The following is a 22,155-nucleotide window of genomic DNA, read 5'->3' on the forward strand; positions in this document are numbered from 1 at the left end:
GCTGAGCTATCACCGCTTCCAGTACAATGTGTTTCAATAATAAATAAAGTGCACACTTTAAGTGAAAGTATACATTTTTCAAATACATAAGTCTCTTTGGCATATTTCCAGTGGGCATGACACAATATTTATGTTATTGTTTAATGGCAATGGTTACTTCTTTCTAGGAGCAATTTTTGATGAATCTGCCAAAAAGGATGATGAGGTGTTTCGCACAGCAGTTGGCGACCTCAACCAGAATGAGGAGATCTTACAGACTGAGAAAATCACATTTTCGGTGACATTTGTTGATGGCAACAACCCTTTTCAAGCAGTTCAAGAAGGTAAGGTTCATCAGCAGTCCACTTTTTATTGTTTTTTTTTTTTTCTTTCAATTTAAATGGCATTGAAATTAGATTTGTAAAGAGCCATTAAACACGGATATCATTTTTTGCATCTTTGCGGCATTGCTTTTCCTAAGAGTGTTTTTGGTAAATGTTGATACTATTATTCCACTTCTGAGGGCAGAGTGTGGAAAGTTATTGTTTTAATCAAAATGTAATATGAAAGGAATTTAAATATTTACACTAAAACTTTACATAATTTTATGATTTTGACGTAAATGAAACATTTCCAAAATTAGAACTTTCTATTTGAATTTTTACTTTCGACTTCTTAGAGATAACTGCCACCTTGATGTTGTTAGAACTCGTGATGACATTTCAGATGTATTCATGACAAATGTATGTAGTACATACTTTTAGATACTACATATAAATCAAGTATTGTGCTGGGATCCTAATATACTGACCTAGGCTAGACATTTTTTACGCTCTACAGTGTGCCAAATACTAAAGCACTTTTCTCCATTCTCACTGTATACTTAGAGTGAATTAATTTTTTTCATAGGTACAAAGTCATAAAAATACAAATTATTTTTATTATACTGGAATGATCATTTGTATGAATGAAGATTTTGATTGAAAGATCTTGACTAATAGAATTATATTTTTCATGCTGTTATGCTAATAAAATATTTAGCTGTTTGGCAAAACAGTCATTCATGAAGCTTTTTGATGCTAGTGTATGTTATATTTCTTTTTTTTGTGGTAATGTATTTAGACTAAAGATACTTACACAAGATATATGTACTAAAGTTTGGCAAGAAACTTTTTAAAGACAAATAATGAAGGGATAAGGAGAATAAACATAAATGTTTATCTAAAAGTGTCCTTTTCATCTAATGTTGTATCTGCATGTTATATAGGTAACCTTTATTAGAAAATGTTTTTTGATCAATAGCATTGGTTACTGTTGCAACTTATTTATGTTTACTTTCATCAGTGAGAGAATGGTTAGAATAATTAGTGATCTAATAGATTTTCCTTCTTATTAATTGGATGGAGTGAAAAAGTATTGTTTTAATGAAATGAACAGAAGTGATTTAAGTAAAAGCTGGTTTTGCAAATAATAGACTGTTTATAATATGATGGAATTTTAATTTTTAATTAGTAAACATCAATTTTAAAAAGTCAGATTAATGTAAACATCCACTTATTTACATTTTGAAATCAGAATTATCCTAGGAACCTAGGACTTTAAATAATGGATATGTTGATAAATTTTCTATAGAAATATTTAAAAGCTGTTAAAATTAATATCAGAATTAAAGAAGCAGTATGTAAAATCATAAAGTCGAATTTGAGGAGAATACCCAATAATATAAAAGAATATATGTTCTTGAAAGAATGTGCTATTCACTTTAAATAAATCTTTATGATATTTGTTTTTCAACCCTTAGTTTTAATGACTGGAATGAAAGCAGGAAAAAAATGAGGACCAATTTATTTTTGTGACTATCTTCTGATTAACTACAGATTAATGATTATAAATTAGCTTAGAGGACATGCTAAAATAACCATGCCTTTTAAAAATTCACTTTCAAAGTGTGTGGATATAAAGAAATGAAGACAACACAATGGGTAAAAGGGAATTACAGAGTCTGAATAAATATGTTCCTCACACCTTTTTTAGAGACTACACTTTGAAAAGCAAAGACAATTTTTAAAATACCACAATTAATCTCTTTACATATTGCTTTCTATAAGCATTCTGTTGCCAGCTAAATTCTGGAAACAAAAATATCTCTCAAAAGAAAGATTGTGAATTAAAAGAATTTGTGGCACTGAAAGCCAATTGAGAAAGGAAATAAGATTTGTTTCTGAGACAGAGACCACTACATGTTTGTCGAGAAATAGGAAAGAGCTTCACAGTTTGCCTTATGGTTTCTGATACAAACAGGATGCTCTGGATCAGTTATTTTGATGGTCTGCTCTAGGTAATGAAGCTCTGGAGCTCAATTGTTACTCTATTCAATAACAAGAAATATCTTCATTAATTTTAGAAGTAAAAATATTTCTTTCTAGAGCTCCTTTTGTAATTGACTGGTTTAAAATAATAAGGAGAAAATATTCAACTGAAAGAGAACTTGAAGGAATTCAGGAGTATTTTCTTAAATATCTTGAGGAAGTAATTTAGGAGGAAACCCCAATCGTGCCATCAAAAATTGCCAATTTTTCTATGATCACATCTTTGCTGTAAAACCCTTAAAATCTATAGTAAAGAAGGTCTTAAATCAGCTTGTTTTTTTTTCAAGTTCCAAAGCAGGGCGAAAGATTCAATGATATAATTTTTACTGATTGTTTACACATTAGCACTCCTGATGAACTTCTAAAATATTCATGGTTTTGAGTTCTCTCTCTGTTTTTGTTATTGTTGTTGTTGTTTGTTTGAATTTGAAAGTCTGATCCTGAACAAATATCACCAAGCTTGCATGTAGATATTTGGTGATAACAAATGATAATACATTGATTAACATATAGATAAATGAAATCTAATAATCTGAAATCCTCAATTTATTTTATTGTTAGAACTTCCTCCCACCAGACACATTTAAGAGACAGTATTTTTTAGAAATTTAAAATTTTGGTTACCTTATCTTTCTTTGTTGACACTTAATAAGAGAGAAGTATTTAAAGATAAACAGTCTAACCCATAAACAATAATAAAGCATAATGGTACTATTAAAATGTTCTTTTGTAGCTTAGGTTTCAGTAAATTTTTACACAGTAATAATTACTTTAAATAATAAATAATTATTTTGAGGTGAGTTTCTGAAAGATGATATATTGGTTATAACACAGAATCAATATTCTGTTCTCTGGAGATAATTACAGTATTTAATCATTTTTATCATTGTCCTGTAATATTAATCTCAGCACTTGTAGATAAGTGATCAGTAGAAAAAAATTTCTGTTTTCATAAAAGTAACCTTGAAATAAACTACCTATTTTCATAATTATTTTTTCTTTTTTTTTGAATATATTTGTTGATAAGCCAGTATATATCTTTTGTCTGTTGAATTGTGGGATGCTTATTAAGGGCAAAGAATCATCATACCTTAACATAAGGAGATTTTTTTTTGGTAGGTTACTTCGTAGCTGGGATAAAGCTTTCTCCTTTAAGATGATATATGTAAAAAATATATCATGTGGGATATTTTTGAAAACCTAGAGAATCATAGAAGCGGAAAATTATATAAACCTAGTTGAATGTTTTTACTATACAGATGAAGTAATTAAGACCAGAGTAGTTAAGTAATTTTCCTACACACTGAAAGTGTAGAGGAGAGAAAGAACTAAACCAAGATCTCAGACTACTGGTCTAATATTTTTCTTGCTGTATCTGCTAGCCGTACATATGGAGAAAGCACACATGTAATCTAGGACTTCATTAAATACCACAGGGAATGGAAAATTATAATGGATTTATATGTTTTGATTCTTTTTATGTTCATAGATTTTAGATCGCATGAAAGAGTAGGAAAATTCTTATCTAGTTGATTAATACCAGTTGCATTGTATAAATCACTCTTGTTCTTTTATCCTTGGTTTTCCTTACTATAAATAATGAAGAAATCTGAACATAAATGATGTATTTTTAAGGTCAGTTTCATCTCTATGGATGAGATATTTCATAACTCTTCAGAACACATTTCCAGATTTAGAACTTTACCATCACCAGAATCCAGAAAGGGACTTTTGTAGGTTCTGTTGATCAAACCAAAGCAGCTGTTGCTGAGTTTCTCTTCTTATTCCTCTCTTGTATATTGTATGCTCTGTGACATCTGTGTACTGGATATAACATAGATGCACAAATGTCCAGTGTGAAAGACACTGCTGTCTCTACTGAAAGCAATAGCAGTTGTTTATATTGTTAGCTCTTAGCTGAGACCAACACCACTATAGACCATGAAAGGTAAGAATTTATAAGAAAACAAGGTCAGGGAGAGTAGGGGGAGTGCATTTATAAAAATGGTCACATAGGAATGTGAGGCAAAAATATGAATCCATGTATAATTTTTGCACTCACCAGATGTTTCAGGAAGGATGTAAAACACCATGTGTTGCCATTGAATGGCAAGATTCAATTAAAACATTTCGAAATATTTGTTCTTATAAAAACACCTAAAAATGAAATACATAGTGAGAAGAATGTAAGGGCAAAATCGTACTGTAGAGTCACAAATGATCCTGTTTGAAAGAAACAGGCATTTAACTATCATTATTGTTCTTTCTGCTAGATTGCAACCCATTATAAACAAAATAGTTATAAAAACTGTATTTAATATAAAAAAGCAGCCATAGTTAAGATTGCTCATTTTCCAAGTTTCAGCCTAGTCCATCTTCAGCTTTCTCCTTTGCCTACCACAACATGAATATTGATTGCTCCCAAATCAATGTAAAAAAGTAAACATCTCACTTTAACATTGTGATAATTTCTGTTGGATTTGCCTCATATATCTTCCAAATAAAATTATCGTAAGTGTAAACAATGAGACTGCTTTCTTTTATGGTTTATAAAGTCAGTCTCGTTTCTTTAGAGTGATATATAAAAGACACAAAAATTACATAATGTGTGTAAAAAGGATAATAGGAGAGTAATATAGCCAAAAAGAGTATAAGGAAATCTAACTAGAAGAAAAGCACTTCTCCAAAACACATCACCATTCATTGTGAATATTTCTCATGCCAAAGGCTAAATTTAAGTAGTCTGGTTCAAAGGGGATGTAAAAGAATGATTTATGTGGCCCCACTATTTGATGCTTTATTCTAGGGCTTAATCTCATAATTTATATTCCTCTCTGATTTATTAGGATATTTTTACTGTGATAAAAAGTCTGCTAATTCCAAAATGCTTAGATTAGATTCTGTAACTTTTCTAGGATAGGTCTTAAGTGTGTATGCCTCATTAGCCTGTTTTCCTGGACCAATTTGTGTAGCTCCAATTCCAGTTTATTTTCTGAATTGCCTGACAATAAACCAACCTTTGAGAGTTGGTAGCTCCAGGGGCCAATAAAAAAACCCCTGAACTTCATGTAGTTGTAATATTACTCTTTCATTCGTTTGTTTAATCAGTTTTTCATTCCTCCTTCCTTTCTCACATCAAGGCTGGTTTCATGCTATGCATCCCAGTCTCTAGGTCCAATGCTCTGTGTAACTCGTACCCAATTAAATGTGTGAAGGAGGTGGAAGGAATAAGTGATGCAGGTGACCAGTCATCTCCAAGCACTCACACATCTTGGGGGATACTAGACATCCATACCGTGGCTGTCTGGACCATCTGCTTTCCTTCAGGAGTCTGGGATATTTAGCTTGGTCATTTTCCCAGTAATCCCCTGCCAAGTCCTAGGTCACTTTTCCTCCCTACTTGCCACATTCTGAGGATGGGCCTTTAAAGTCTGGAATCAGAATCTATTGTGTGATCTTCAGTACCCATCATCAATGTAGGTATAAAGTATGAAGAATTCTATATCTGTTAGAGACAACTTTATGCTTTCTTTTAAACATCTTATACTACCCCTTCCCATCGAAGAATTGCCCATCAAGAAGAATTGAAATAAGATAAATTTGGAATCTAATTTTAGGAATACTCAGTCAAATCAGTCTATCCAAGTACTTATAAAATGACTAGTACTGTTTCAAGATTGTGCCAGTTACAATAGGAGATAACAAAAGAAATAGAGGACACAGTGCCTGACTGCAGAAAGCTTAAACATGTACTTGAGGAGGGTTTGAGGATTTTTAGAGCATGAAAAAACATTATGCCATCGCCTTCTACCTATAACTTAGACTTTTAATTGTTAATAGTAAAAGGAATATGTTATAGCTTTTTAAAATATTTACTTTTCAGAAAAGAGGGAATTTTTTCTTAAAGAAATTCATGACTTTATCTTTTAACATAATGTTAATGAAAATACATATTGCATAGCTTAATTTTTTTTCTGTGATTTATTGTTGTACTCCTGTATTGTAAGCCTTTCCTTGATCTCATTCAATGCCACACTGTTAAAGTAACAGGTCTCTAATACTATGAATAGATTGAAATTCAGATGTTTATAGACCTTTATATCATAATTTTATAGCTTTTCTTCTTTGAGGCCTTTTACCTCACTGTCTGCAGTCATGTACTGTTGTGTAAGTTGCCTCATAAAATATATATTTTAGCAATATGTACTGCTCTGAATCTTGTTTTATTTAGAAGAATTTTTAGCAGCTTTCTATAAAGCTGTGTTTAATGGAGGGAAAGATTTATTCTTTTGTTGTTGCTTAAGTGTTCTTTCGTTCTATCAAATATTTTTCTCATAATAAAAGCAAACCACTTCTATTTTCTTTCTATCTCTATAGACAGAATGTATTATTATGGCAACATAATTCCGATTTTAATCGGTCTTTTATGATACTGACTTTGTAAAAGAATCACCTCTATGTCTTAAAGTGACTGTGAATATATATGGTTTATTAGATTAAAAACCACACTTACCTGTGCCCTGCATTGTAATGAGAGTCCATTATGTAGTTATAAAAATAGTGTAAGTTCATGTTGACAAACCAAAAATAACTTTACTATATTCAGAAATTTTAAACTATTATCACTGTTATTGATATCCAAGTCTCAAATGATCCAGTCTACTTCCTTAATTTGAGAAAAAAAAATAACTTGACTTATTATTAACATTTAACACCTATTTTTGCATGACCTTGGCAATTGTTTTTAGGTTCATAGGAATCATAGTATATGTAGTCTTTTAGTACTCATGCAACATTTGGTTGAATTATCTTGTAATTTTCAAAAGAATTATCACTGAAACACTTTTAAAAGGAGCATACACAAATCCAATGTGCAATGGGAAATTGTATATTTTGGGAAAAAAGAGAATGAATCAGCAAGTACTTTTTGGGTGCCAGTAAGCATTCAGCCTTGAGCTAATTACTCTGCACTGTGCTGTGCTCTTCATTGGCTGCCCTGTAATCTTACCTGGTTAGCTTGACCTCTATCTATTGTTGTGTTAGGTCATGACCTATATGTGTTCCTCTCCTTTTTGCCCTCAATTATAATGCTCTATTTTAATTCCTCATTCATCCCCTTTTTAATCCTTGACTCTTCCTATTGTGCTGTATACACTCGGGATTTTGAATTTGGTTCAATATATGTCTAAATTTGATGCCATTTATCCTACTTGGGGTGGGAAAAAAAAGGAAATTAAATGCAATGGACTTGGAATTAGATAAATCTGCCTTTATATGAATTCTACTCCATCTCTTATTATCTGTAGGACCTTGAACACACCTAATGTCTCTGTGCTTCAGTTTCTTCATGTATAAAATGGGAATACATTCTCCACAGGATTACTATGATTATGTGATCATTATGTGATGATTAAATCAAGCGAAAATTATGGTTTGTGAGTTTCTCTAGTAATCTAAATACATTTTAATTATAGCGGAGAACATAATGATTTAGCACCATTGCATGTGTCCATGGGTAAGTTTCTATCTTCCTCTGACCTTACCATCCCAAACATTCTCTACCACATGTATTGCTGGTTCTCATGGATACCACTGATAATACTAAGCTTATTTTCTGCCTAATCCGTGTCATTTATTGCCCAACTGTCTCTTTTTTATCAAGATCTTGAATGCTGGGGTTGTAAAAAATATTATTGAAATTAAATGTTTCTACTTTTTTTTCCCTCTCTTCCTGGGCTAGTTCTGCTAGTCAGCACAGGGAAATGAGAGTTATATTTGCACTGTAATTTATTTGGCAAATAGTAGTGATGTTGCAACATGTGTACTTAGGGTTGGGAGGATTTAAAATACCTAGTTATTATTTCTGGGAAGTCAAGAAAGCCCATGGAGACCAAATTAAAGCTTTCTGATGATTTGTGTAGGCTTAATACAATCAGTGAAGTAAATAAGGCACTGAGTCATAACTAAATGGAATTCAGTTGCAGAGAGGCATAATGTTGTAGAAGAGCGATATATTTGAAGGTTGGATATATAAATAAATTCAAGGAAAGGTTTATGCTTTGAGAGATGCATTATCGCTGGTATTTTGAGTTTATTTCTGACATGATTGTTTAAAAGGTTATCTTTCTATTTTCTGCACATTTTTATTCCAACTATACATGGGCATATAGTAACTCTAAAAACTTGATTGTTGGTTTCTTTGACTTTCCAGTACTGTATTTCTTCAATAGCACATGCTATCATGTTATTTTCTGTGGAATTCATGCCTTATTTCAAGACATATTTGCATTTTGGTCCTTGAATGACTACTATAATACAATAGTAAGATTGGCTAAGGTTATTCTTTAAGCTATATTTTCAAACACAGAAAAGACTTAAAACATAGAAAACATAGAACAGGCTCAGTATGTCTATTATATATTATTATATATAGGAAATACATTTCAAAGTATAAAAGAAATGTTTTCTCGGAATGTAATTCTTTTGGGGGAAAACGCTTATATAAATAAATCAAAGTCAGAAACAATCCTAGTACAGAGAATATTTCTGAATAGAATGACTTAGAATATTTAATAATATTTTTGTTCTTTACTTTTGAATTTTTACTTGTATAAAATTAAACGGTGCTTTGAGATGGTCCTATGTGCCTACTCATATTATAAAAATCAATCAAGATGTGGATGGCTCTAGTGTTAGAAAGTAAGGAGAGGATAAAAAAAAAAGACATATTCTTACTGGTCAAAGGCTAAGAAACTGACACATCCACCACACTCTTACCTACTCCTAAATCCTGTTCTTATTGTTATATTTATTTGTCAGTAATCTTTATTGTTTAGAGTTAGTGATTTCATCTTTTAATTCTGATTCAAATTCTTAAGTGCTTTTGTCCAGTTAAAGGACATTTATCTCTATATTAACTCACTATATATATATACACACATATAGGCATATCTATACATATACATATGTGTATATTAAATGATATCTATATTTTATAAACCATATGTATATAAGCTATGTATATATGCTATATGCACTATATATATGTGTGTGTGTGTATATGTATATATATTTTTAACCTAAGTCCTTTTAAAATAAACTTGGGGACAAAGTAATGAGACTTAAACTGGTCCTTTAGTCCTCTTTTGGTCATCCTTCCAATATTGATTCATGCTTTTCATAGGATAATTTTAAACCCCTGTTTACTATGTCTCTTAAAATGGAACAGGGTAGGTTTGTTGTCATACTAACATCATTCATTATCTAAAATTCATACCAGGGCTTCATGAGAGCAAAGAATGAATCATTAGTTTATACTTCCTTTTCTTGGAATCGCTTAAAGCTTAAATATGGAAAGGGTAGAACAATTGGTAGAGAACTATGAATCACCAAGAACAGTTCATTATTATTTCAGAAATTAACATCACAATTGTTCACTTATTTGTAAGAATTCTTTTAATTAATTGACTATATACTATATTAGTTTATACAGATAAATGAGACAAATTTAACTCAAGCACCTCAAAACTTTATAGTCTAGTAGGAGTAAAAGAGCTAAACACTCAAGTAATTATATTTTTTATCAGAGAAGAGTGATATAAAGGAAAGTAAACAGTACTATGATAGAAAATAACAGATGGGGTGTGTGTCTGTGATTTAAAACCATGAGCCTATTTTTGATAGAGTGATTATGGAGGATAGACAAAAGTAACATTTAAGCCAAGATTTGAGCTTGCAAATTAGCCAGTCATGCAAAGGTAAAAGGAAATAGCATTCCAGGCTATTGCATGTGAGAAAACCATTTGGAAGCATGGGTTTGCTGTGTTTGAGAGATTAGATTATTTTAGAATATTCACGTTTTTATTCTGTTACTTTACATATATTTATTTCCATCATCAAAGTCATTACTTTCTGGATAACACTATTACTTATGCATTTGTTACCCAAATCTGCTTCATTGTTTTCCTTTGGAAATGGAATATGAATGGAATATGTTCCAAAGGAAAGTCTGGTAGTTCTGCAGGTCTCATATTTGGGATATGGGGATGTCATCCTTGGATCCTTTTTGGATTTGAAATTCACCTCTCTGTAACTCTAATTTTGAATATAGTTATGGAAACATTTGAGCTTTTCATGTATGTGTTCTCAGGAAAAATAAATGAAATGAAACAAATCAAAGAAAGAATTTTATTCAATTTTCTTTGTCTTTCATTTAGTAAGAGTAACGCACAGAGATATAGTAATCTCTAAAATTAGGAAAGAAACATCATTTTTGGCTTTTATATTTGCTGTACACTCTGACAAAAGAGCCTCATTTGAAAAGCCAAATAATGAGAAGTTCCATTTATTTATTAATAACTTGTTATAGCCCATGAACTGTTAAATGTGCTTCATTTTCTTCACCTGATCTTTATACTGCCTTATAGGTTATAAGATTACTGTTCTTATTAGCATTTTACAAATGAGGAAACAGGTAAGGCTAAGTTAGGTAACTTGTCTCATCTGAAACTTTTAGAACAGTGCCTAGAACACTGTTTTCTATTTAAGTTTGTTAATCAGGAGTCCTAGGCATGTATATCAGGGGGAAGAAAATGAGTTTAAAGTATTTATTTTCTGTCTCCTGTGTGAGATCACCTTGGGATGAATGTGTACCTTCAACAACAGTCATGCTCCTCTAAAAGAACCTGCTGCACGTCACTTTCTCCTTCAGAGACTCATTCATTCCTCTCCTGTCAATCCTTTGGGCTAGAGCTGGTTATCACCTCACTGTTACTAGCTTTGAATTCTTGTACTTTCCTTCATTTTTCTGCTCCAACCCACCCACACCTGTGTAATTTACTCTTTTGAAAAAGAAACCATTTTCAAATTATCTTATTTTGAGTGTGTCATTGTTCCCTATTGCGATTTTAACTGATATCATTATTAACCACTACATATTATTGCCTATTGGAAAAGCACATCTTAGCTAATCTTACTGATTTGATGACTTGTCCAATCAAATCAGGAAATGTTGTTATCTGTTGAAATGTATTATTCAGACTTAATGCATGCATCAGATTACAAAATTTAAAAAGAATGCCTCATACAGACCTTTAACTTCTGTTTTATACAAGCTAAAATCTTCATGCCTAGGTATTTTCACAGTGCATCAAAGGCTGACTTGATGTTAGAAATCTTGAGTTGCCCTTCAGAAAGGCACTAGGTCCAACCAGAAATAGGACTGGTTTACAAATGACCACCCCACAGCAGAGTTGAATGACTGCTCATTCAGGGTACATGATTGTCTTAAAATAATATGACAATGGAAAGATCTTTATAAAAACTAATATTCCATTTATTTGTCTCTTGTTGAAAATCCTTTAACAAAATTGATGAATCAGATGTTCACAAATTCTTGAATATTTTATTTCACTTTCTGTGGTGAAAATTTTTCCTATAAATTTCATTTATATCATTATTTATAGGAATGCTTTATTGTGAGAATTAGACTTCTTATTAAGATGCTGGGTAAAAAAAAAAAACCCAACACTTTGTTGCATCAATTGCATAGCCAATATTTTTTGTTATCTAGTAACTTACAAAGAGTAATAAGAAGGAGAAACTAATATCTTACAAAAGGAACTGTTTTGCATTTTATCTTTTTATTTATCAGACCCATGGCTTAATAGATACTAATGAGCAGCAAATAGTCAAACAGCAGGTATCAGAGCAGGAAGAAAAGCAGGAACGATCCACAAAAGCATGACTGGCATTATGAAAGCTTTTATTCCTTCCTTCATCCAGTATTATTCAGCATCCCACTACAAGACAGTGAGGTAGAATTAGTGAAGAATATAGAGGTAACTTAAGGGTACTCTGCATCTTCAAGGAGCTTTAAACTACTAATGAAGGTTAAATTTATGTGTATAGATAACACAATTACTAGGCAGTAGTTCCACGAAGGAAGTACAAAATACAAACTTCAGTAAAAAAAAAAAAAAAAAAAAGAGATGATTTACTGCTAGGGTGTTGAGTTGAGGGAGAAAGTAAAGACAACACAAAGGTGGAAAAAAGTTAAGACACGCTTTTTGCTCTGAAAGGAGGAGCGATCTAATCAAATAAGCAGGCATGTCCAAAATTACATCTTTGTGACTGAAAAATGTGATGTGGGGTAGGGATGGACTGGGAATGGAAATATCAAGCCACAAAGATAGAAATGGTAACTTCTCTGTCAATGTCTTTATCCTGTCCCCGGCTTCAAGGTCACCTCTTTCCAAAACCAGTGGTAGAATAGTGAAAGCCTGGGAAAAAAATCATGATTCAGCAAGTAAAATTAAACACTAATAATGACATTAATTAAGACATCAACCTTTATATAGCAAAGTCTTAGAATTTCTTTCAAAATGCAGCAAAGGTATTGAAAACGATCTGAGCTCAAAGATGCTACTTCAAAGGCACAATGCCTCCACTGTGTATTAAGAGCAAGTGATATTTTAAAAATAATTATTCCATATCGACAGCGAAGTAATTGCTTTCCACATTAAAGAAAGAGATAAGAACTCAAGTTTTAGAATATAAAAAGTGTTTTGCATTAACTAATGCTGTCAAAGAATTTTTACTACATGTTTAGCACTATGTGCTGTAACGCAGTGTCATGACACTATGCTTTTTTACATGTGAACATGGATTGTTTCCTCACTGAGTTGGATGGAAGTAGATAAAAAATAATGATATCATGTATTACAGTTCTTTTTTATGCATAGTCTGTGATTACTATCTTTTCCCGCCTTTTAAGTAAAGTAGTTAATGTTTTAACTTAAAAGCATTTTTATTGTTCTGATTATCATAGGTGGCCAATGAGGCTTATTTATCTGAAAAAAAAAAAGCCCTACAATCTGTAAAAATTGGCATCCACTGTTCATTAATTATTGATTCATTTATTTTTTCAACTAAATAAATGTTATTGAGTGCTTATAATTTGCAAAATGCTATAATAAGTACTGAAAGAGATACCAAGGTTCGTCGATGTGGTTTCTACCTTCAAGAATCTTATGTTTGGCAAATAACAGATGTAAATATCATTATCATAGATAGAAATAATCATGATACAAAGTACAATAAATTGTAAAGTCTTCAATAGTAGTAAAGATGAAGTATTGTGGGATTTCAAAGAATGTGTATGGTTCTGCTTTCCTTCCTTCACCCACAACTAGAAGTACTTGTTTGTCCCCTGCATTTCAGTGTGACTCAAATATTTGGTACCAAATATAACAGTCCATTTGAGGTAATTTAGTATCATCTCAGCATTCTTGCCAACCTTGCTATTTTGCTAACCTATTTTCATTCACTGAATTAATTCTACAAATATTCATTGAGTGTCTAGAATGACTCAGGAGTTATTCTGGGAACTCATGGTATAGCAGTGAAAAAACAAATATCCTGCTCTCTTGGAAGGTATATTCTAGTTTAGGAAACAATATACAATTCATATGTATATATTCAACATACATGTGATTTCAGATTGAAGAGTTGGTATGAAAAATTAAAAATGAAGGGATACAGATGATGACGGTGAGGTGTCATTTTAAATAGAGTAGTCAGGAAAAGAGCTTCCTGATAAGATGGCTTTGAGCAGAGACCTGTAAGATGAAAGAGAGCAAGTGATGTGGATATTGAGTAAGGCAGAGTATGCAACAAATTCTCATAATAGTTAGTAACTCAGATTTTTCTGTCTTCTCAGGACCAAATTAATACCCGATTTCTTTTGTGAAAGTGAGTACCTGCAAATTATCTGGCTAGTACCTGCAGTCACATTTTCAGGCCTTGCCTTGTTTTTGCAAATTTGTTTTGTAACTCAAAGACCTTTATTTGAACTTAGCCCTTAAATTGATGTCCAGTCACCTGTTTCCAAACTGTCTTTCTCATTGTGTGTAAAAACCCATCTTCAGGCTTGAGAGAGTCAGTGTACTTGCTATTACTTAAACTTATTCTCTTTTATATCAGCATTTTTGTGGATTATCACTATTACCTGTTGCCATAATTTGAATAAACTCTCACTCACTGTGCTGAACTGTTCAAAATAGCTTCTTCCATAGTAGCACTGTTTTAGCCGAGTCTATGCCGCCCCGCCCCCATCCTCACCCCAATAAGACTGCCTTACCTAGTTTTCCTATGGTTATACAGAAGACCAATGGGATGTGATGGAAACATGGGCAAGATACAAGTCACTTCCAACTTGAAGACAAGCTACTTGCCTTAGATTAACACTTCCCCTGCCCCTCCGTGAGTTGGAATATTGATATGACTGTGACCCAGCTTTGACCACACAAATAAAAACAACCCAGTAGAAGATTTAAAGGCAACAAGATGGAGCCTGGCTTCCAGGAAAAGTAGAGCCGCCCTGGGTAGACTGCTATATGTGAGAGAAATCTACCTCTATCTCATTGAAAGCCTACCCTATTTGGGTTGTCATTGTTCCAGTAGGTTAAACCTTATAATAATTATAACATGCTTCTCTAACCATCTCTCTATATGAAACAGATTTCCACTGCTATTGCTGCCCTAGTGACACTATCCAATTCTGACGACCGAGGTACTCGCTTCTGTTTCTTCCTATCATAGTGGTGGTTGACTTCTTTTTGCTGCTGCTTGCACTACCTACTCCCCATCTTCTTCCCCTCTTACCCTCACTGCTGTATTGAGGTATAATTTACATACTATAAAATCTATCTATTTTAAATATACCATCCAGTTATTAGTAGTAAACTTACAGAGTTTTGGAACCATCACCAAAATCATGTTTTAGAACATTTCCACCACCAACAAAATCTGTCGTGCCTATTTGCTGTCAATCAATCCCCATTCCTACAACACCACTCCTCCCCACACCAACCACGATTCTGTTTCTATAGATTTACCTCTTCTGAGCATTTCATATAAATGAAATTAGATAATATGTAGTTTGTCCCTGGCATTTTTCATTTAGAATGTTTTTTTTTTAATGTCCATCCATGTTGTAGCATGTATCAAGAATATGTTTCTTCTAATGACAAATAATGTTCCATTGTACAGATATGTCACATTTGGTTTTTCCATTCAAAAACTGAGGGACTTTGGATTGTTTCCATTTTTTCATTTTGTGTCTTTGTCTGCTCAGGCTGCCATAACAAAACACCACACACTGGGTGGCTTAACCAACATAAATTTATATTCTCACAGTTCTGGGTACTAAGATCAAGGTGTCAGCAGTGTTGGTGTCTGTTGAGAGCTCAACCCTCGGATAGCAGATAGCTGCTTTCTTGCTGTGTGCTCACAGGACCTCTTTGTGTGTGTGTGAGGGGAGAGAGACCGAGCAAGTTTTCTGGTGTCTCTTCCTCTATATAGGCACTGAACCTTTAGGATCAGGGCTCCACTCCTATGTCCTCATTTAATGTTAATTACTTCCCAAGATGCCCCATCTCATAATGCAGCCACACTGGGAGTTTAGTGCCATAACACTGATATTTTGGAAGGACATAACCATTCAGTTTGTAACATTTTGGGGAGGTAGATATCTAAAAAGGAAATTGCTTAATTAATGTTTAACTTCTTAAATAATTGCACAACTGTTTTCCAAAGTGAATGTACAGTTTTAAGTTCCCACTGGCAAAGTATGAGGGTTCCAGTTTCTTCACATCCTTGTAAATCTTGTGAAACATAAGAAGTGGTATCTAATTAAGGTTTTAATTTGTATTTCTCTAATGATTAATGGTACTGAGTATTTTTTTCTGTGCTTATTGACCATCTGTAGATTTTTTGATGAAGTGTTTGTCCAATCTTATGTGCATTTTAATTAAAAAATTTAATTAATTATTTTGTGACATTGGTTAATAAAATTCAGCAAGTTTCAGTGTACAATTTAACAGTAAGGCATATATGTATATTGCATTATGTGTTCACCTCCCATAGTTAGATTTCTTTCTGTCATCACATATTTGACCTCTTTTACCCCATCTAACTCCCTCCTACCCTCTTCCCCACCCACCTTCTGGTAACCACTAGTCTGCTGTCCATGTCCATGAGTTTCTGTGTGTTTGATCTGTTCATTTGTTGCTTTTAGGTTTATATCCCACATATAAATGATATGTGATTTTCAACTTTTTCAGTCTGTCTTATTTCGCTTAGCATGATTATCTCGAAGTCCATCCACGTTATCACAAATGGAGTATTTCATCTCTTCTTATGGCTGAGTAATATTCCATTATATATATGTACCACAGCTTCTTTTTCCAATCATCTGTTGTAGGACACTTCAGTTGCTTCCATGTCCTGGCCACTGTGAAGAATGCTACTATGAACATCAGTGTGCAAATATCTTTTTGGATATGGGTTTTCAAGTCTTTGCAGTAAATACCCAGTAGAGGGATTGCTGGATCATATGTTAAATCAATTCTTAGTTTTTTGAGGAACCTCTATACTGTTTTCCATAGTGGCTGTATCAATTTGCAGTCCCACCAATAGTGTATGAGGGTTCCTATTTCTCCACATCCTCTCCAACATTTATTATTTGTCCTGTTGATTATAGCTATTCTAACAGGTGTGAGATGGTATCTCATTGTGGTTTTGATTTGCATTTCCCTAATAGCTAGCGATGTTGAGCATCTTTTCCTTTATTTGTTGGCCATTTGTATGTCCTCTAGGGAGAAGTGTATGTTCAGGTCCACTGCCCATTTTTGATTGGATTGTTTTTTGTTGTTGTTGTTGGTATTGAGTTGTATGAGTTCTTTGTATATTTTGGATATTAGTCCCTTATTGGAAGCGTTGCTTGCAAATATATTTTTCCTTTCAGATGGTTGTCTCTTTACCTTGTCAATGGTTTGTTTTGCTGGGCAGAAGCTTTTTAGTTTGATGTAGTCCCATTCATTTATTTAAGCTTTTACTTCCCTTGCCTTTGAGGTCAAATTCATAATATCTTCTTTAAGTCCAAGGTCCATGAGTTTAGTTCCTATGTTTTCTTCTATGTACTTTATTATTTTGGATATTATATTCAGGTTCTTAATCCATTTTGAGTTAATTTTGGTGTGCGGTGATAGACAACAGTCTAATTTCATTCTTTTGCAGGTGGCTTTCTAGTTTTCCCAGCATCATTTATTGAAGAGGCTTTCTTTTCTCCACTGTATGTTTTTGGCTTTTTTGTCAAAAATTATTTGCTCATATAAACATGGGTTTATTTCTGGGCTGTCGATTCTGTTCCATTGGTCCGTGTGTCTGTTTTGCTGCCAATACCTTTTTTTTTTTTTCTCTCAGCTTTTTCCACCCTTTTCTTTGTTTAAGTCTAATTTATCAATTGTTTTCTTCTAAGTATCTTGCTTTTGGCATTGAATCTAAGAACTTACTGAATAATCCAAAGTCATTACTATTTTTCTTGTTTTCTTTTAAAAATGTTATATATTTAGCTTTTATATTTAGATCTTGGAGCTATTTCATGTTAGTATTTCAGTGTGGTATGAAACAATATTTTGGCATGTGAATATACAATTTGCCTAGTGCTATTTCTTGGAAAGATGATTTTTCCTCCATTGAATAACCTTGAGACCTTTGCTGAAAAGCAATTGACTATAAATTTAAGGATTTATTTCTGAACCTTCAAACCTCTTTAGTTGATCTATATTCTTGTCCTTATGCCAGTAACACATTGTAGCTTTATAGTAAGTTTTGAAATTGAGAATTGTAAATTCTCTTTTACCGTTTTTTCAAACTTATATTCAACTTTTGAGCCTTTCTCATTATAATATATTAGGATAAACTTTTAGTTTCTTCAAAACAGCTTTCTTTGAAATTGACAAAAATTGTGTTCAACCTATAAATTAATTTGTAGAAAATTGTTATCTTAACAATCTTGAGTCTTCTATTTCATGAACATAGACTGTATCTCCATTTACTTAGATCTCCTTTATCATTATTTTAATATTTTTTTTTTACTACATAAGTCTTACAGTTTTATTCTTTTCCTTAGGGTTTTATTCATTTTGATGATATTGTGAATAGAATCATTTTCTGAATTTTATTTTCAGATTATTCTTGCTATACATAAGAATGATTTTTACATTTATATCGATATGCTTACCTGTGACCTTGATGAGCTCAATTGTTCGGACTAGTAGTTTTTTTGTGTATCCTTTAGGAATTTTTACAAATAGGATCATGTTATGCAAGTAAAGAGTTTTAATCTTTCCTTTGTAAGATGGATGTCTTTTATTTCTTTTTTTTCTCCTCCTGATTACACTGGCTAGAACCTCTACTACAATGTGAAATAGAACTTTGAGAGGAGACAATCTTTCCTGTTTCTAATATTAGATAGAAAACATTTAATCATTCAAATTATATTAATTGTGTATTTTCAATACAGGCCCATTATCACGTTGAGGAAATTTATCGGGTTTATGGAACTCATCAAAGCTAACTATTACTCTTATTCTTAGACCTCCTCGTTAAATTTCTGGTTAGTCTTCTGGTCTGGTGCTTGATTAAACTGTTATTGCAACCTTAAATTTGCTGAGATGTTGACTTTCCTCACTTGTTCGATTCTAAGATTGATATTGTTTCCTACAATGCCCTGAGTATGTTTTATTTTCCTACATGCCACTCAGAAAAAAATCAGCTCCCCCTGGCATGGAAACTGTTGCTTTTTATGTTCTTCTCTTCCCGCCAGAATTTTTCTTCTAATGGAACTGAGGAGTAGAGTTGGAGATGAGGCTAAAATGCTGTGGACTCTCTCTTATATACTGTTCAGTAATTTTTTTATAAGTAGGTCATTTTTAATTTGATATATGTCTGTGTTCAATTTTAATAACAAAATGTTTTGTTTTGGTTTTGTATTGTCAATTTTGTTCAGTTTTATCATTGTTTTTTGAGGGAGGAGATTTGCCGAGCTCCATGCTTTTGTCGTTTGTGGTTTTACATACTCCCCCACTTCATTTTATCTTTTCTTTCTTTCCTTTCTTTCTTTTTTTTTTTTTTTTTTGTAGGAGAGGTAGAGAACTTTAGACCATAAGATGAAAATTTTAAGGAGAAAGTTTCATTTTAGCTAAACATTAATGGTAGGTAGTATATGAATTCATTTAGGCTAATTCATAAGAAGAGAAGTGTACCAGAAAAGTGGACCATGGGTAAGGAATAGCAAATCTTTAGTTTGTCCAGAACGTTATTTTAAGGACCAGGTAAGACTGGCATGGTAGATTGGATTGTGCTAGTAATAGGTTTTGATTATCAAACTAAGGTTTCTGAATTTCATATCTTAGGGTGTATGAAAGAATGAAAGGATTTGAAAGGAATGACATGATCTATATGTATACCCTGGAACAACCGGGTTGGGGAGGGTGGAATAAGGGGTGAGATCTCCCTCCCTCTTGCAAATCCATATACAACTATAAACTAAAATTTGCCTTTCACATATGCAGATTCCCAACCATAGTGTTGTTGACCCTTGGGAAATGCAGGTTTGAACTATAACGGTCAATTGAAAAGTTCCTCATATAAGTGGACCTATGCAGTTCAAACTCGTGTTGTTCAAGGGTATATATAAGTGTGTGTGTGTGTGTGTGTATACATATGTGTGTGTGTGTGTGTGTGTGTGTGGGTGGGTGTGTGTGTGTATACACACATATTTTATTCCCACAATAGAAGTGATAGATTAGAGGTCAAGAAATGGAAATCCATGAAACTAGATGGTAATCTTTTAAAATAGTCCAGGTGGGAGGTAATAAGGTCTTGAGATAGTTGTGGTACAAAGGGTAAAAAGGGAGCTGCTATGAAGCTATTCTGCAAGAAGGCTTGGCACCTCGTAGTTCTGGGGTCAATAAAAGGGAAAATCAAAGAAGATTCCTAGATTTTGACCTTTAGAATTAAACAAATATATAATTAACAGAAATAAGGAGCATATAGGGTAAAAAAGTAGAAATGGTAGCTAATATTTATTGAATTCTTACTGTAATCAGCCGTTATTTGAATTTACATAAATTAGTTACTCCTCTCACAGGCCTTTGCATATATTAGAAAACTAAGGAGGTGAGATTAGTCAACTTAACCGAATTTAAATTGGTAATATGTATCAGATTTGAAATTTTAACCCCTGTCTAAATATAGATATCAGGATACAATTGGAAAAGGGAAACTGGAGCTCTATAGAGGAAGGAGAGGGTGATGATTTAAGATTGTGTCGTGTGAAGGTGAAAGTTAAAGTTGATATTGTATGGTATTGCCAAAGATGAATATTGGAGAGGAGAGAACCATTGATATATCATTGCAAATAATTTTGGGGTGGTTAAATAAACTGTCACTGAATGTTGTTCAGATGTGGACAGTAAAAAGTCCATGGATTGTAGAGATAAGCAACCCACTGATTAAATTATGGAGAGAAATTTCCTTACAGTGTGGTGCTATCAATGGAGACTCGTGTAGCAATAAAGAGTAAGTAGATGGGAAGACTGAACACGATAAGTAGAGCCTTTCTTCAGAGTTTGATGATGAAGTTATATGTACATGAATAACCAGAGTTTAGCGAAATGTTAAATAGGTATTTTTGAACTGAGTAGAAAAAATCCATAATAGGAAAATAGAGATTTATGATAGCAGTTTGGTTTAGAAAGCTGTTAAAGAGAAAGATTTGGTAAATATTGAACAATTGAGCTTTTGGGACAATCATGTTTGTTGATACAGAGAAAGAAAATTGAGGAAATTCATGGGAAGCAATTATAATCATCTCAATAATACTTAAGGCCATGGGACATTGGGGAAGTGCAGTGGAGAGATGAAAAGGTTTAGAAACACTGCTGGGATGAGTCAGTTAGGGACAATTAAAAGTATTTCTGAGTCATAGTAAGAATCAACCTGAGATTTCACAGCAAAAAATCTATAAGAGATTATATAAGACCACTTTCACGATATTCTCCAGCAATATTAGGAATCTTTCAACATAATGAAGGTCACGATTTTATAAACTATAAAATATTGTTTTATCTATTTTCATGGTTAGATATTATTTTCAGAACTTTCTTACAATTATAGGAAGTCTTGTGAGTGAATGAGCCACATGACAGGGAAAATAATTTTTTTTTGGAATGGATAGTATTATAACATTCTATTTGTTTCTGTTAAGTCCACATGTGGATATTTGAGGAGATTTGATATTTCTGGAAAAGAAAGTTGTAAGAATGGGAAGAAAAGTAAAGGATTTAAAATGTTTACAGTTATTTTCTTTTCCCTTGGGACTTTTCCTGGAGTTTATTTGTGCACAGTGAATGTCAGTCTGTTTAACAAAAAAAGATTTCCTAAGAATGTTTAAGGGACTTTATTTATCCTATGGTAATTTATAGAGTTTATTATTTAGCTCTTGGTTCTGGGACAATCAGTCTCAACATCTAAAGTAGTAAAGTGGAAAATGAATCAAATTTAAAGTCTAAAGCATTTGTTTTGTTACTAGATCTGGCTCTTAAGCAATTTCTTTGAATCATAAAATAGAGATAAAAAATACTTAAATGACTCCACAAGTTTATTGTGAGATTCCAGTAAGTGATGGATTGGAAAGCCTATATGATCTATTAAGTGATGGCATTTATTTTGAAATCCATATTCATCAGCATGTGGGCCCATGCTTGTCTAGAACTGAAGCTTCTGCTTCTTTCAAAAAGATTTTATTAGGTTGAATAAATAAAGTTCAGCACCACTGAGAAACTTTTGAAGATGAAAATTTGTTGTTTGAATTAATATTTAAATAAGTTTTAAAGTCGTCTATAAGAAATTAGTAAAATTTTAAAGATTTCAGGCTGATTGTTTCAAAAATATTACATAT

At 32.6% G+C, this 22,155-nt stretch overlaps 1 protein-coding gene across 2 annotated transcripts in view; it reads left to right on the plus strand.

Moving 5' to 3' along the window:
* The window catches only part of GRID2 (glutamate ionotropic receptor delta type subunit 2), a 1,244,993-nt gene that overhangs the window by 236,821 nt on the left and 986,017 nt on the right, over positions 1-22,155 (plus strand). For both annotated transcript variants that reach the window (XM_006910734.1, XM_006910735.1), the window contains exon 2: positions 168-323. In XM_006910734.1, the coding sequence (XP_006910796.1) occupies positions 168-323 (156 nt within the window). The remainder of the gene's footprint in view (positions 1-167; positions 324-22,155) is intronic.

This window comes from Pteropus alecto, unplaced genomic scaffold, assembly GCF_000325575.1.
Source record: "Pteropus alecto unplaced genomic scaffold, ASM32557v1 scaffold63, whole genome shotgun sequence".
In the NCBI taxonomy this organism is placed as follows: domain Eukaryota; kingdom Metazoa; phylum Chordata; class Mammalia; order Chiroptera; family Pteropodidae; genus Pteropus; species Pteropus alecto.